General features: G+C 34.1%; 1 protein-coding gene across 2 annotated transcripts in view; it reads right to left on the bottom strand.

Annotated features, from left to right (window-relative positions):
• Nucleotides 1-905: 905 nt before the first annotated feature.
• The window catches only part of LOC149801330 (tyrosine-protein kinase CSK-like), a 72,673-nt gene continuing 59,046 nt past the window's right edge, over nt 906-14,532 (bottom strand). For both annotated transcript variants that reach the window (XM_089955378.1, XM_089955379.1), the window contains exon 11: nt 906-9,343. In XM_089955378.1, coding sequence (XP_089811504.1) covers nt 9,167-9,343 — 177 coding nt within the window. In that variant the 3' untranslated portion in view covers nt 906-9,166. The remainder of the gene's footprint in view (nt 9,344-14,532) is intronic.

Raw genomic sequence — 14,532 nt, 5'->3', positions numbered from 1 at the left:
CTTCTCAAGGGTTGGTTGTTGTTGTTCTAGGGTTTAACGCCATTTTTCAGCACAGGATAGGCTATACATGGCGGCCAATATAACTGGTGGAGGAAGAACCGTTGAAAACCCAGGGAAGAACCACCGACCCACGAGAAGCTACTGACAGGCTTTCCCACGTAGCCACGCTAGCCGATCCTTGGACTAGACCCCACGCAGACAGAGGTGAGATAGCAGTGATCCGGAATGGTGAGCGCTTTAGACCACTCAGGGCCCTATCAAGGGTTGGTGGTTCTTACTGGGATTTACCGGGTTCTTCCTCCACCAATTATACTAGCCGCCATACATAGCCTATCTTGTGCTGAGAAACGGTGTTAAAAACCAAAACAACCAGCCAATAAGCCTTTGCCACTTTGGTTATGTAATATGCAGAAGGAAAGTTAATTCTTGGGAAAAACTAAGCCCTAAAACTTTGGTCTCAATGACAACAGGAATAACATAAATGTCAAGATTGACTTTTGGATTATCATGAATTCTGTGTAATTGGCAGTGGTAGGTACATACAACAGTTTCAGTCTCATCAACATCTGTGGTACATGATTCAAGAAATGTGTCAGTCACAAGAAGAATCTGTCTTTGTTCCCCATTTTTTGTATTGAAAATGAATGCATCAATCAAGTTTTATAAATTTACAGGACAAGGTTTATTTAAGAAGAATGTAGGTTACCGGGTAATTAAGAAAAATAAATAAAAAAAATCTTAAGCTGATGTCTGTCAGGTAGTGACCACAAATATGATGTCTTAGATAAGAGTCACACACTTCATCTCGTGTTTACTTTGCAAAGCAAGCTGACAAAACTCTCCTGTGCTTGGTATAACAGTGCATGGGACCTTTATGGCAAATAAAGAATCAAATAACATAACAGTTCTATATAAAAATTTATTAAGTTTACTGGCACAAAATGGTTCATGCATCTATGTGACAGTGGACATGAAATACTGCTCTCAATCAATGAAATGATTCCATACTAACTGATGTTAGTTTGACAAAAGTTTGATTAATGTGAAAATGAAAGCCAAATCGATAATATATAATTCAGGAAGAAGCTATCAAAATCATGTAGCGACAGGTACAAAAATATAAATTTTGTCCAAGCAGCTGAATAAATGTACAGAATACTCCATTTAATAAGAACAAAGATTAGATAAATTTCTACTTACAATGTACAAATTTACAAATCACCACCAGTGATCCACTTGATACAGATGTGGTTAACATAAACATTCAATTAATGTGACCACAATATTTATCCACATGGTCCCAATTATAATGATTCTTGATACCTTTAACAAGAACCACAATTATGAGAACAACTTCCTTACAAAATAAAATTGTACACATACACAACACTGGAGCAGTATTTATGACTATAAGACTCCAGTCCAAATTTAAGTTATCAATATTATTAACTGTAAACTTACTTTACGTTATTTCATGTTTTGTTAAAAGAAAATAAAAAGAGATGCAAATGAATGTATAGTAAATTATTAATCATGGTTCACAACTGTCATTTTATTCATTACAGAAAGTGAACAATTTTGGGTGCCAATTAAAGTCTACGATGCTATGTCGGAACTGAGATTAGGCATGGTATCCATGTCAAGCACAAATCCAACATAAAACCAAAAATAAAAATACTGTTGATATAAGTCCTAACTACCTAAAAATTAAAGACTATGAAGAATACTTTACACTCAATAATAATAATAATAATAATAATAATAATAATATTAATAATAATGATAATAATAATAACAATAATAATAATAATAATAATAATAGTAATAATAACAATAATAATAATAACAATTATTTATTTATCGAGGGTGACTTGATACTAAATAACCTTATCTAATTCTTGTCCACATGCTCAGTTTGTCTTGCTACAAAACTCGGAAAACACAAAATACTATCCTCATGAGTTTTATTAATCAGAGTAGGCTGCATACAGACTGGCACAACATGGAAAAATGATTTTTATTTGCAAATAATTCATGAGGAATGCATAAAAGTGCTAATGATGTTTTTAAAAAAACTGGACATAAAGCACTGCATTATTATGCAAGATCTACCACATCTATTTCACCAACGAAATACCACATATACTCTTTTTATAATTTTCATTCAATTTCAAAGAACATAAACCCCGATGTGCCATTTCTAGATCAGGGTCTATATTGTTTTTCAATCTGGACCTGACTTTTAAGTGAGCATACATGATATTATTCGTATAGAAGAAACTGAAAACAAAAATCTCTCAGTCCCACCTTCAGTTCTGTCCAATTAAATAGACAAATAAAATTTGATGGCTTATAAACTTAATTATGAGTTGGATCCAAATACAAACTGCATCAAACCAGATCTGCCATTGCATAACATGCTGGCATATCTAGGTCTGTGTAGTTTGTTAGAATAAATATGTAGAACAAACAACAGAGACCCTGATCTGCAGGCATATTATGTAACAGCAGATCAGGGTCTATGTTGCTTGCAGTCTGACCCAACTTATATGCAAGTATATACAATATTTTCATCACTAGGGACCTGTATACCATCTTTACTCGCTCATGAATACAACTGCAAAAAATGCAAAGAACAGACCCAGATCTGTCTTTGCATAATGTACTGGTAGATCTGGGTCTGTGCAGTTTGATAGGAGTAATCAGTAGAACAAACAACACAGACCCTGATCTGCAGGCGTATTATGCTATGGCAGAACAGGATGTTTGTTGTTTGTAGTTTGATTTGACTTATAAGTGAATACACACAGTCCTTGAGGCAGCACAAATATGCCAGCAGATCAAACCCTGAGCTGTGAATTAAAAATGTCAAAAATATTTCAGAGCATCACATTAAATTTTTGGATACGTTACAGTTTTCTTTACCCCCAAAGTGCTGTAAAACCATATTTATAATATCAAAATGCCCTGAAAATGTAAAACTTTATGGAATTTTTTTAAAAGTATATTGTTGCAAAATATGTTTAATCTGGACACAAACCTTTACAGTGTCTATTACACTATATCAACTATTATTTTAATTTACAACACTGTTGGTGAATTTTAGGTGCATACAAAACTTACTTGTCCTGAATTTGTTTTTTTATTCATGCAGGAATTACCACTCTATGTATCTCATACCGGCAAAACACATTTCTACTCACCTTCATAATACCTTTTTTAACAAATGCACAACAAACCCACTTATGATAAAGAAAATGGAATCATTCATAAATTCAATTTAAGAAAAAAAAAATATAACTTTAGCTCTTTATATAATATATAACCTCATATGAAAATAGTAACTTTTATAAAAATAATTCTTAACTTACAATTCAGCACAATTTTGTTTAGATCCAACATGAAAATATCTACTTTTGATATAACCTATAGGATCCCCTTGTCAATGGTACATGACTGCACATAAATGCTTTTCCTATGGAATATGGAGACACAGAACATTTAGACAAAATATAATGCAGTTGTGATACTTGCAAGTTATTGTGAAATAAAGAAAGGATAGTATATTACTCAAAAATTCTTATTATATAAAAAAACCCTGAATTTCATTTAAATTAACAAATTAACAATCAAGTCAAAATATCTCATGCTGCTGTAATAATGGACAGTTGCAGCTGGTCAGATATCAAAGCTATATTCTCAAAAGGCACAACCAGCTTGCATCATGACAACCGGGTCATTGATTACAAAACTGTATATCGCAAATAGTACAATATATATTGACCAACGTTGACTAGTACTAGGTAACAGGTCCCGTACATGCTTGCTTTCAAGATGAGTCCAACTACAAACTGTAATGACCCAGATCTGCGTTTGTATAATCTGCTGGCAGATGGGTTTATGTAGTTTGTGATGAGTATTCAAATATAGGCCCTGATCTGCTGGCATATTATGCCATGGCAGATCAGGATCTTTATTTGCAGTTTGACTCCACTAATAAACGAGTACGTAGGTAGGTAATACCTGTACTATTTCATTTATTCATCATTTACACTTTCAACCTAAAAGACGTGCCATATGAACCAGTGTATGTGTCATATCCAACTGCACATTGCACAGATCCAGATCTGCAGTCCTGTGATACACTAATCTATCTGTCTCTATATTAGATGTAATCAACAGAACAAACAACACAGGCACTCATCTGCCAGCACACTATGTGATGGACATCATGGTCTATGCCAGGGGTCTCAAACACGTGGCCTGCAGGCCGCATGTGGCCCGCAAGGGCATATTGTGTGGCCCGCGACGCATTTTGGGATTTTCAAAAAATTGACCATTCATTTATTTCTTTTTCTCTTGACGCCTTTTGAACTTTAACGTTAGCGTCATTTTAACCATAAGAAACTCTGACTTACTTATTTATTCGTAATCTTTCTATTAATTGTCGCCCTTAATGCGGACTTCCGGTTCCAGTTTTTTAGTAAAGTGATCGAGTTGATGCTGAATTATAAAGTTGATTTTGCTGCATTTTTATAAACATAAAAGCCCGTATAAATGTCTTCTGTTCTGAAAAAAAAGAAAACTCGCAGACGAAAAGAGTTTTTCAAGTCAAATGGGAGGATTTATATTTTGTCACTGAGGTCAGCAATAAAATTCAATGTCTCGTTTGTCAACAAACGATAGCTGTTCCAAAGGAGTATAACAAGCGTCGGCACTATGAAACAGTGCACCGTGAGAAATATGATGCTTACGCAGGCAAAATTAGAGAGGATAAAGTTATGCAACTTAAATCAGCATTATGCAAACAAAGAAGTTTCTTTACCAATGTTAGTCAGTGCAACGAAGATTCAGTAAGAGCAAGTTTCGCTATAAGACTGTAGAGTAGGGATCTCAAACACGCGGCCCGCCAGGCCATATCCTGTGGCCTGCAAAACGATTGGCGTCACAGGTGTCATGAGAGATAACAAAGGTGGTGCGGCCCTTGGGCCATCACCTCATGCGGCCCTCAGGGTGGTTTGAGTTTGAGACCCCTGGTCTATGCTGTTTACAGCTGGACTCAAAAGTTAACATATGCAGCAAAAATAGTAATCTCTGTCCAAAATACACATTTGCATGCTTTTTGTCAAATTTGTTTTAAAATTTCCTAACAGAAGTTGTTAGTGACAAAATTTGTTAATTATACCACCATCAACTTCAAAATAAGAATCCCACAGAATACTGTGTCTTGCCAGCTCTGCCATGGCATAATCCAAAACCCTTGCATTGTCATTATAGAAGAAACTTAGATCATTGTGACCTTAATGGTAGGTCACTGAGGTGATTAATGTTTCTAATATAGTAGATACACCAGTCCAATTTCATGACTGTAAACAGTGTTTAAAGAAATGAATGAAATGCAAACAACTAATTTAAAATATAATGCTTTTTTACCACTGTTTAGAGCAATTGTGCCTGACTGCTGGATGGTGACTACATTGATTAAGCACTGGGTAGTTTTGATTTAAAACCTATTGTAAACTTAGTGAAAGTCTTCATAAGTGAACTTACTCGCGAGTTGCAGTAGTGGGCCATTGATGGTGTATAAAAATTAGGTCTACTTTTGGCGAGTACCCTCCAGGAATTATACATCTGACAAGTTTCATCACTGTACATACAATTTTTCACCCTTACTCTAGTTGAATTTTAAAGACATATTTGGGCATGTACATTTTACAAATTCTAATTTGCAAGTTTGCAAATTTTGTTTTCTTTTATCATCATTTTCATATCTGTTTAATACAATGGTAGTTAATATGACAGAGACAGTAAATAACAGATTACCCAGTCTATTAATAAACACCAGATGCTTTCAGTGGGTGAATAGATGAAGTGGCTATTGCTAACACTACAGTTCCAAGTGTATCATGACAGATCATGACATATCACGACATGTTAACCTTGGATGGCATACAATCATACCTGGTCTATTTGCTGTTAAATTTAGAGGAAACACTTGTGTGGTAATTGCCTGTAAAATGCTGGCTCGTGAACTTCAAAAGTATAGAGCACAAATCTGACCAACACTTTTAAAAAAATTACTAAAAAATATCCAAGAATAAGTTTTTAAAAACACAACAGGGGCAATAATTCTTAAGCTGATCCAAATTTAATGTGAATTTTGTGGCCTATCAAGGGATAGTAAATGGATTATAATGACTAGCCAGAGGATTTTTTGGTTATGAAATGTTCTTGCACTCAGTGTTATCACAGCTGGTGTAATCTAATAGAAAATAATATTTTCTATCATTCTATCCCATGTGATGTAGGTAAAGGGCATGGGTTATGGACTTCGTTTTGGTTGAAAAACTGTCAAAATATTAATTTCATAAGTGATTTTTTTGGTAGAAAAAGACGAGTCAATTTTGAGAAAGTTGACCATAGTCATCCTGAATAAATGTTGTAACTGATGAGCTATTAACGAAATTATCACTGGAAAATGTGATAAAACATATTTAGACAAAGTTTTGTACAGAATGAATGTTATTGCTTGTTTTCCAATTATAAATATATATATATATATTTGGTTAGTGGAGTGAATACACCCAAGACAGGGGCCCTCAGTAGCCTAGTGGTCTAAAGTGCTCACCGTTATGGATCACTGCCATCTTAGAGCTTCTAAAGATCAGGCGCTATACAAAGTCCTCATTATTATTATTATTATCTCACTTCTGTCTGCATGGGTTCGAGTGTCGGGTTTTGCCAATGTGGGTATGTAAGAAAGCTTGCCAGCAGCTTCTTATGGGTCAGTGATTCTTTCCAGGGTTTTCCTGGGTTCTTCCTCCATTAATTCTGGCTGCCATGCATAGCTTATCTCGTGCTGAAAAATGGCATTAAACCCTATAACAACAACAACAACACCCCAAGATAACCTAGCATGTAATTTTAAAGAGAAACAGAATCCTCTTGAGATTAAATATCACACAGAAAAATCTGGAATGGAAGGGCAAGTCACACTCTCCCTTTCCCATTTATGGATCGGCTCCTTATTCTTAAAAGTCCACAACCTGCGTGCAAAATCAAATTGAAAGTATGACCATTTAGATTACACCATGTTTCCTTTGATTTCATAAAATTATGAATATTCTTTAATGGAATAAATCTTAAGTTTTAAATCTTTTTATTTAAAAGTTTAATAACAAATGTACAAATCAAAATTCTGCAAATTTTTTATAAGTGTATATGCTAATTTTGAAATGAATGAAGGTTATATTGGATCACAATACAAATGTTTGTAAAATTTGGCTATTTAAGCTTATTGACCACAACATGTACTAAATGAATGATGAAGCAAATAAAGAGAGAAGCAAAAACAAAAGCTCATACAAGCAGATCAATATTCATGCCAATCACTCAATTAGGGCAGTACGATTGTCAGCAAGTTTTATATTTTAGCTTTTGATTTTCTTTTTACGCTCATTTCTGGATAACCCATATGTACTTTTTCATATGTACCTATTTTCACATATGGACTTATTATTTGGATTCTACAGAGCATACAATTAATTATTTCCCTCCCCCTCTCAGCATTAAAAAAACCCAAAACAAACAAAACAAAAATCAAGAATAATCAGAGCTGATTGTTTCACATCCAATGTGAAAATAAATCATCTGCAAAGAAAAAGCTGAGAAAACTAATACAAAGGCATACAGTCATGTATGTTACAAAAAAGTGAAATTTGTACAACCGATTTTTAAATTGTGAATTTACAGAAATCTTTTGCAGAATTCACATTAACAATTAGGGCATTTATTTTAAACTACAAGGAAATGATAACAACAGTAACTTCAGTTTCTAAAAAATCAAAATAATGGAAGATACAAACACATGCGTGGTATACTGGTGATGGCTGGAATAAAAGGCAATACTATCAATTTCATGCAGAAATCAATCTGTTTTTACCTTTTACGGTCTTTGATGATATTTCATTACAAAAAAGGAAAAATTATGAGACTGAATACAATTAAATTTATCACATATTTTGCTAAAGTGCAATGAACACTTCAAAACAATATTCAAGTACAGAAAATATGAAGGATTTTCTAAAATAAATTCTGATTCTAGCTGTTATTTTGGTCAAATCTGCTAATAAATTTTACATCCAGTTATAAATTTTCAGTTTTATCATAGATTCAAATAAAACTGCTGTATTGAACAGATACCACCATGTATCTCAATAAGCATACACACCCTTTTTGTGGTCACAACTTATGAACAAATTCCCTTACAAAACACGTTTCTTGATCCAAGTTTGCTTTGTAGGACAGAATTGGCCATTAAAACCTATCAGAACATTATAATTTTCTTGGAACTTACCACTAAACATGTCTTATGTTTTTTTATGAGACTGACCAAACTGGGAGAGACCATACACTCACAAATTCGATAATTCCAATGGGCAATGGGAGATAACTCTTCTAGCACGTGGTGGGACACTGTTATGATATATGTGTGCACTTATTGTGATAAGCTTAAAACTCCAGAAATTTACCAAAATAATAATTTATTAAGTGCACAACATAGGTATTTGTTCAATATAGCAATTAAAATCTAAAGCAGTGGTTCCCAACATGTGTGCCGTGGACCATGACTGACTAAATATTATGTCCCACATGTATGCTACTATTTTTCAAATATGTGGATTTGTTATTGTGATGAAAACAATACAAATTCATTTCTAATGGTTACTGAGTTCATAGTAGTTTTTGGTCATTATGTATTCTGTCAATTAATGGAGCCTAAGAGTACAACTATTAGCAATTCAGAGTCCGCAAAATCTTTTTAAGTTAAGAATTGTTCCTTATACTCGAAAAGGGTAGGGAACCACTGATTAAAAGGATGTTCAACCACTGCTTTTATCTTCAATCACGTTATCTGAGAGTTTAGCAGCATGTGATACTAGCAGCACACTTGAAATTTACTGTCAGAGGTCCTTATTCAAATACTCATTTAATCAGCTGTAAGTTTTTGTTGCATTCCAGCTGCACTGTAAACATTATCTCCCACCTTGCTAAATAAGGACTGCAATCAAACAGACAGATAATACAATATGATACAATGAGCTGTCTTCCTTTTTCTTTAAAATTTTTTTTGTTGCTGGTAGGGTCTTGCCCTAAAACATTGATTTTATACTGTAGTTGACTGAAGCTTGTGCAATTTTCCTAAAACAGCTTCAAATGTTGGGCGCTCATCAGGTTTCATTTTCCAAGTATCCATCATAATGGCATAGATTTCTTTAGGACATGCCTCTGGAGCTTCCATTCGATAGCCTCTCTCCACATGCACTCTCACATCTTTTAAGGGCTGAAACATGATGAGAAAACACTCAATATCTCATAACATAAAGAAATAAATAGATCGAGGACATGAGGAAAGATCTGGAACACAAACATGCAGCCCGACAGTTCAATTTCTTTCCCTAGTGTTGCTGTAAACTTTTCGATTCTCCAAACCAATGTTATTCTTAAACAGTCAATCATCTTATCAAACCTAATTTTATAAAAGATCCCAAAACTAAATTGTCCAAAAAAACACTCAAAAAACTAAGTTTGCTTATACTGTTACATTGAAAATATTGCATAAAGAGTATTCCTTCATTATAATTCATATTATCCCTCATTATAATGAGCTTGATGGGAACTAAGGAATAAACCATGTTATAGTGAGATCACCTTACATACATATACTTTTACTATTACATAATAAAACGGCATCCATGACCATACCTGTATTATTACAGGAAATGTGTTATAATGAAGACTGCTGTAGCGCAGGAGCATTGTATATACATGTAGTTAGATGTTAATTAACTATATACAGTATATGTTAATTAACTATATACAGTATATCATTAGATGTTAATTAACTATATACTGGGGGGCCCCGAGTGGCCGAGTGGTCTAAAGCGCTCTCCGTTACGGATCACTGCCATCTCACCTCTGTCTGCGTGGGTTCGAGTCTTGGATTCGGCTAATGTGGGTATGTGAGAAAGCTTGCCAGTAGCTTCTCGAGGGTCAGTGGTTCTTTCCGGGATTTCCCCGGTTCTTCCTCCACCATTAATACTGGCCGCCATGTATAGCCTATCGAGTGCTGAAAAATGGCGTTAAACCCTACAACAACAACAACAACAATTATATACTGTATATAGTTAGATGTTAATTAGCTATATACTGTATACAGTTAGATGTTAATTAACCTGTTGAAGGTAACCAATACCACACATATTTCACCTGCTTAGTACACTAGGATGAATACAGCATGGAAGAATATATGTGGTCATAAACATAAATACCTAACTCATATCAGAAGAGTCACCTTCTTCGGTTACAGATGCATCCCATTATCAACATTCAAGACTGCAACATAAACAGTACCCAACAAAATGTACTTCAAACTCAAAATTTCAACAAGAATATCTGAAGCATGAAATATAGGTTACAGAAACCTGTTTTACTTATCAAGATGCATCCAGACACCAATTGTCATTATTCATAGTATGCATATATACCAACGGATATCATCAATTTCACAGTACTAGCATGAACAGTACATCAGAAATAAATATCAACACAAAATTAACACAAAAAAATTTGGCATAAAATATGGGTCATAATGACCTACTATCAAGAAGTATTCATTAATATGCATTCCCTCCCTAATTTTTATGATTTAGAAATATAATGTGAAATGTAAATCACAGTGACAGTTTTTGTCACTAAGACTGATGATACAATCTTAACCAGACATTGGAATCCAATCATTTTGTTTAATGATTCATGCATAAGCTGTAAAACAATGTTTAACCAAAGTCAGTGAAGCATCAAATATAGGTGACAGTGAGATTCAGGCATACTCATCAAGATGCATCTGTAATAAAGTTTATTGGTTCCAGGTGTAACAATATGACACAGAAGGTAAATAAAACCTATGTAGTGATGAGCTAAACACAAGAAATATAACATAAACCAGTATATTGTGAAATGTATGTCATACTGACCTTTTTGTTTGAAAGGGAATGGTACCAGCAATGTTAACTATAATCATCTAGTTTGAGGATGAACCAAAGTTAGTAAAGCATGAAATATGAATTACAATGACTACTTTTTTAAATGAGAGTGTAGTGCTCATCCAGATACATGCCCTCACCAAGTTTCACGATTCTAGGTGTAGCATTATGTATACACGATGCCCAAAACCAATTTATTTATGAACCAATCATAAAATCATAAGTCAGTAAAATATGAAATGCAGGTGACAGTGACCTTGTTGTTGTACGGGTATGGTACTGAGATGCATAAAATCATTTAGCCTGATGATTCTAGCATGAAGATAGTTTGAGAAATAAACTTAAAACACAAAATGTAACAAAAGTCACTTAAGTGTAAAATATGGGTCACAATGACCAACTTTTGTTATAAAGGTGTAGTAATTGTCAAGATGAACTCTCTCATCAAGAAAATTTCACGAATCTATTTATAATGGAATCTATGTATAGTGCACACAAAAAAAAAACTATCTGGTTGTGAACAAAATGCAAACACTTAACCAAAGCCTGTCAAATGTGAATATGTCACAATGACTTTCCTTCATTTTAAGAGTGTGGTATGAATAAAGATGCATATAAGAATCTAGTTTTGATCATACTAGCATGAACTGAGCCTGAAAAATGAAGTTAAAGCACACATTTTGCAAAGTCACTAAGTGTGGAATGTGGATGACAGAGGCCTACATTTTGGCAAGCTTGTAGTACTCAAGATGATTCCATTCATCAATTTTCATGATTCCATGTGTAACAGTATTTACACAGTGTGCAAAAGCTGAACAAACTTAATCAAGAATGCATAACTAATGTACATAGTCAGCCCCCTCCCTGGGGTGCAGATGCTATGAAACCCACTCCAAACTACTGCCAAGAATCTCAAAAGAAACAATGACTGAGATGAAGTGAGTTGCACATATCTATATTTTTACATGTGTTGATGCCAATGCCAATGTTAGGGCTAGCACAACAGCTTTCACTTACTTTGCAGAAGTGAGCTAAAAATGTAATTCCTAAAGAACATTTATATTAATTATGCAGATTAAAGATATGCACTTTTCAATTTACACTAATCAAGTTTTCAGGCTTCAGAAATGAATATCCATGTGTTTTATAAGTCCAGATTTCATAATGGCTCATCAAAAAGAAATGGGGTACCTGGCTTTTTTAATACTTTTGTCCATGTGCATTCCTAGTTTTTCATAGGTGGGTGAAAGTCCTATATGGCTGATATTCACTCAGCAGCAAAATCAGGTACATGTATTTTAAAACTGATAATTCATGGTGGAAATTCACCCCTCCATTTTCACAAAAGTTTCTTGAAGGAATGGACACTGATGGATAAAATGAATATTCAGGAATTCAAGATAAAATTTAAACTGCTGGGTGTTGAAGCCATTTCTGATTTTCTTAATAAATTTCAACATATCAAAATTGGTTGTTGTTGTTCTTGTTGTTGTTGTTGTAGGGTTTAACACCATTTTTCAGCACACAATAGGCTGTACATGGCGGCCAGTATTAATGGTGGAGGAAGAACCCGGGAAAACCCCGAAAAGAACCACTGACCCACGAGAAGCTACTAGCAAGCTTTCTCACATACCCATATTAGCTGAATCTGAGACTCAAACCCACACAGACAGAGGTGAGATGGCAGTGATCCCTAACAGAGAGCGCTTTAGACCACTTGGCCACTCGGGACCCCACCAAAATTGGTAAGAATAACATTCTCAGGATACCTGTAAGTGCAGGACAAATTTCTCTGTCATGACCATTGACCTTGACCGTTACATCATAGATGGAAAATTATTGGACACGTCTCAGACAATGTCTGGATATATCCACATGCTAAATATGGCTAAATTTACAATTAAATATTATTTTAAAGAAAAATAAAATGTATTTAATTGGCATCATTAAAAGGTATTCATCGGATATATCTACAAACTGATTTAATAAAAATCCACTCATACCTGTTTGTGTTATCATGCTCATGAGCAAGTACAGCTAAAACCTTGAGTCTAGATCACTGACCTTAAAATCAGTGCTGATTCTCAGATTGTTCAATAGGATCCAACTAAATACCAAGTCAGGTAAAAATTCACTTACATATGTACAAGTTTCCAAGTTCATTGGCTCAATAAATTAAAAATTTTCAAGCAATATCATTTGACTTGACACCAAGGTCAACTAAGTCTGGTTCTCAAAATCCTTCACAAAACTGCAGATATGTTGGTAGTCAGATGTGCACCATTGTCAATCAATACCAATTACATACTTCAAAAAGTGTTTAATAAAAACAATTTATACCAATTACTGCAGATATGTTGGTAGTCAGATGTGCACCATTTAATAAAAACAATTTATACCAAATACTGCAGATATGTTGGTAGTCAGATGTGCACCATTGTCAATTTATACCAATTACATACTTCAAAAAGTGTCTAATAAAAACCAAGAGGTCAGATGTGCACCATTGTCAATCAATACCAATTACATACTTCAAAAAGTGTTTAATAAAAACCAAGAGGTCAGATGTGCACCATTGTCAATCAATACCAATTACATACTTCAAAAAGTGTTTAATAAAAACCAAGAGGTCAGATGTGCACTACTGTCAATCTATCTATACCAATTATATACTTCAAAAAGTGTTTAATAAAAACCAAGAGGTCAGATGTGCATCATTGTCAATCAATACAAATTATATACTTCAAAAAGTGTTTAATAAAAACCAAGAAGTCAGATGTGCACTACTGTCAATCTATCTATACCAATTATATACTTCAAAAAGTGTTTAATAAAAACCAAGAGGACAGATGTGCATCATTGTCAATCAATACAAATTATATACTTCAAAAAGTGTTTAATAAAACCAAGAGGTTAGATGTGCACCATTGTCAATCAATACCAATTACATAATTCAAAAAGTGTTTAATAAAAACCAAGAGGTCAGATGAACACCAATTTCATTCAAAATAGCTATACACTGCAAAAGGCCAACTAGACATTATAACAAACCTGGCGGTGAAAATCCCATGTTGATATGGCTTTCAGGAGAACAAATATCAATATATTTCAAGATGGCTACCATGTGGCCATTTTACAGTGGATGTTATAATGGTACCTTTTTTGTCTAAGACCACTTAGATATCAGACAAAGTCTTGTAATGAAACCAATGTCAAGATGATCATTTGTTGAGAAGGAGTAATGATAAGAATTTCAAGATGACCTATTGGATGTCCGTGGACATGACTGATAGGAACCATTTTTAGGACCAACTAGATATCATAAGCAGTCTTTTGTGAAACCTGAATGTCATTATATGACCATCCATTCAGGAGAATTGGTGACTACAAGATGAGATGGTCACTGTGATGGCCAAACTGGACATCTGAGGGAATATCCATTTTAATCTGGGCCGATCAGAGATCATAAGGAGTTTTTCAGTGAAAA

This window comes from Sinohyriopsis cumingii, chromosome 4 (genome assembly GCF_028554795.1).
Source record: "Sinohyriopsis cumingii isolate HCF-2022 chromosome 4, ASM2855479v2, whole genome shotgun sequence".
In the NCBI taxonomy this organism is placed as follows: Eukaryota; Metazoa; Mollusca; class Bivalvia; order Unionida; family Unionidae; genus Sinohyriopsis; species Sinohyriopsis cumingii.
The sequence above is the reverse complement of the archived record's forward strand: the minus strand, read 5'-3'. Positions and strand labels throughout refer to the sequence as shown.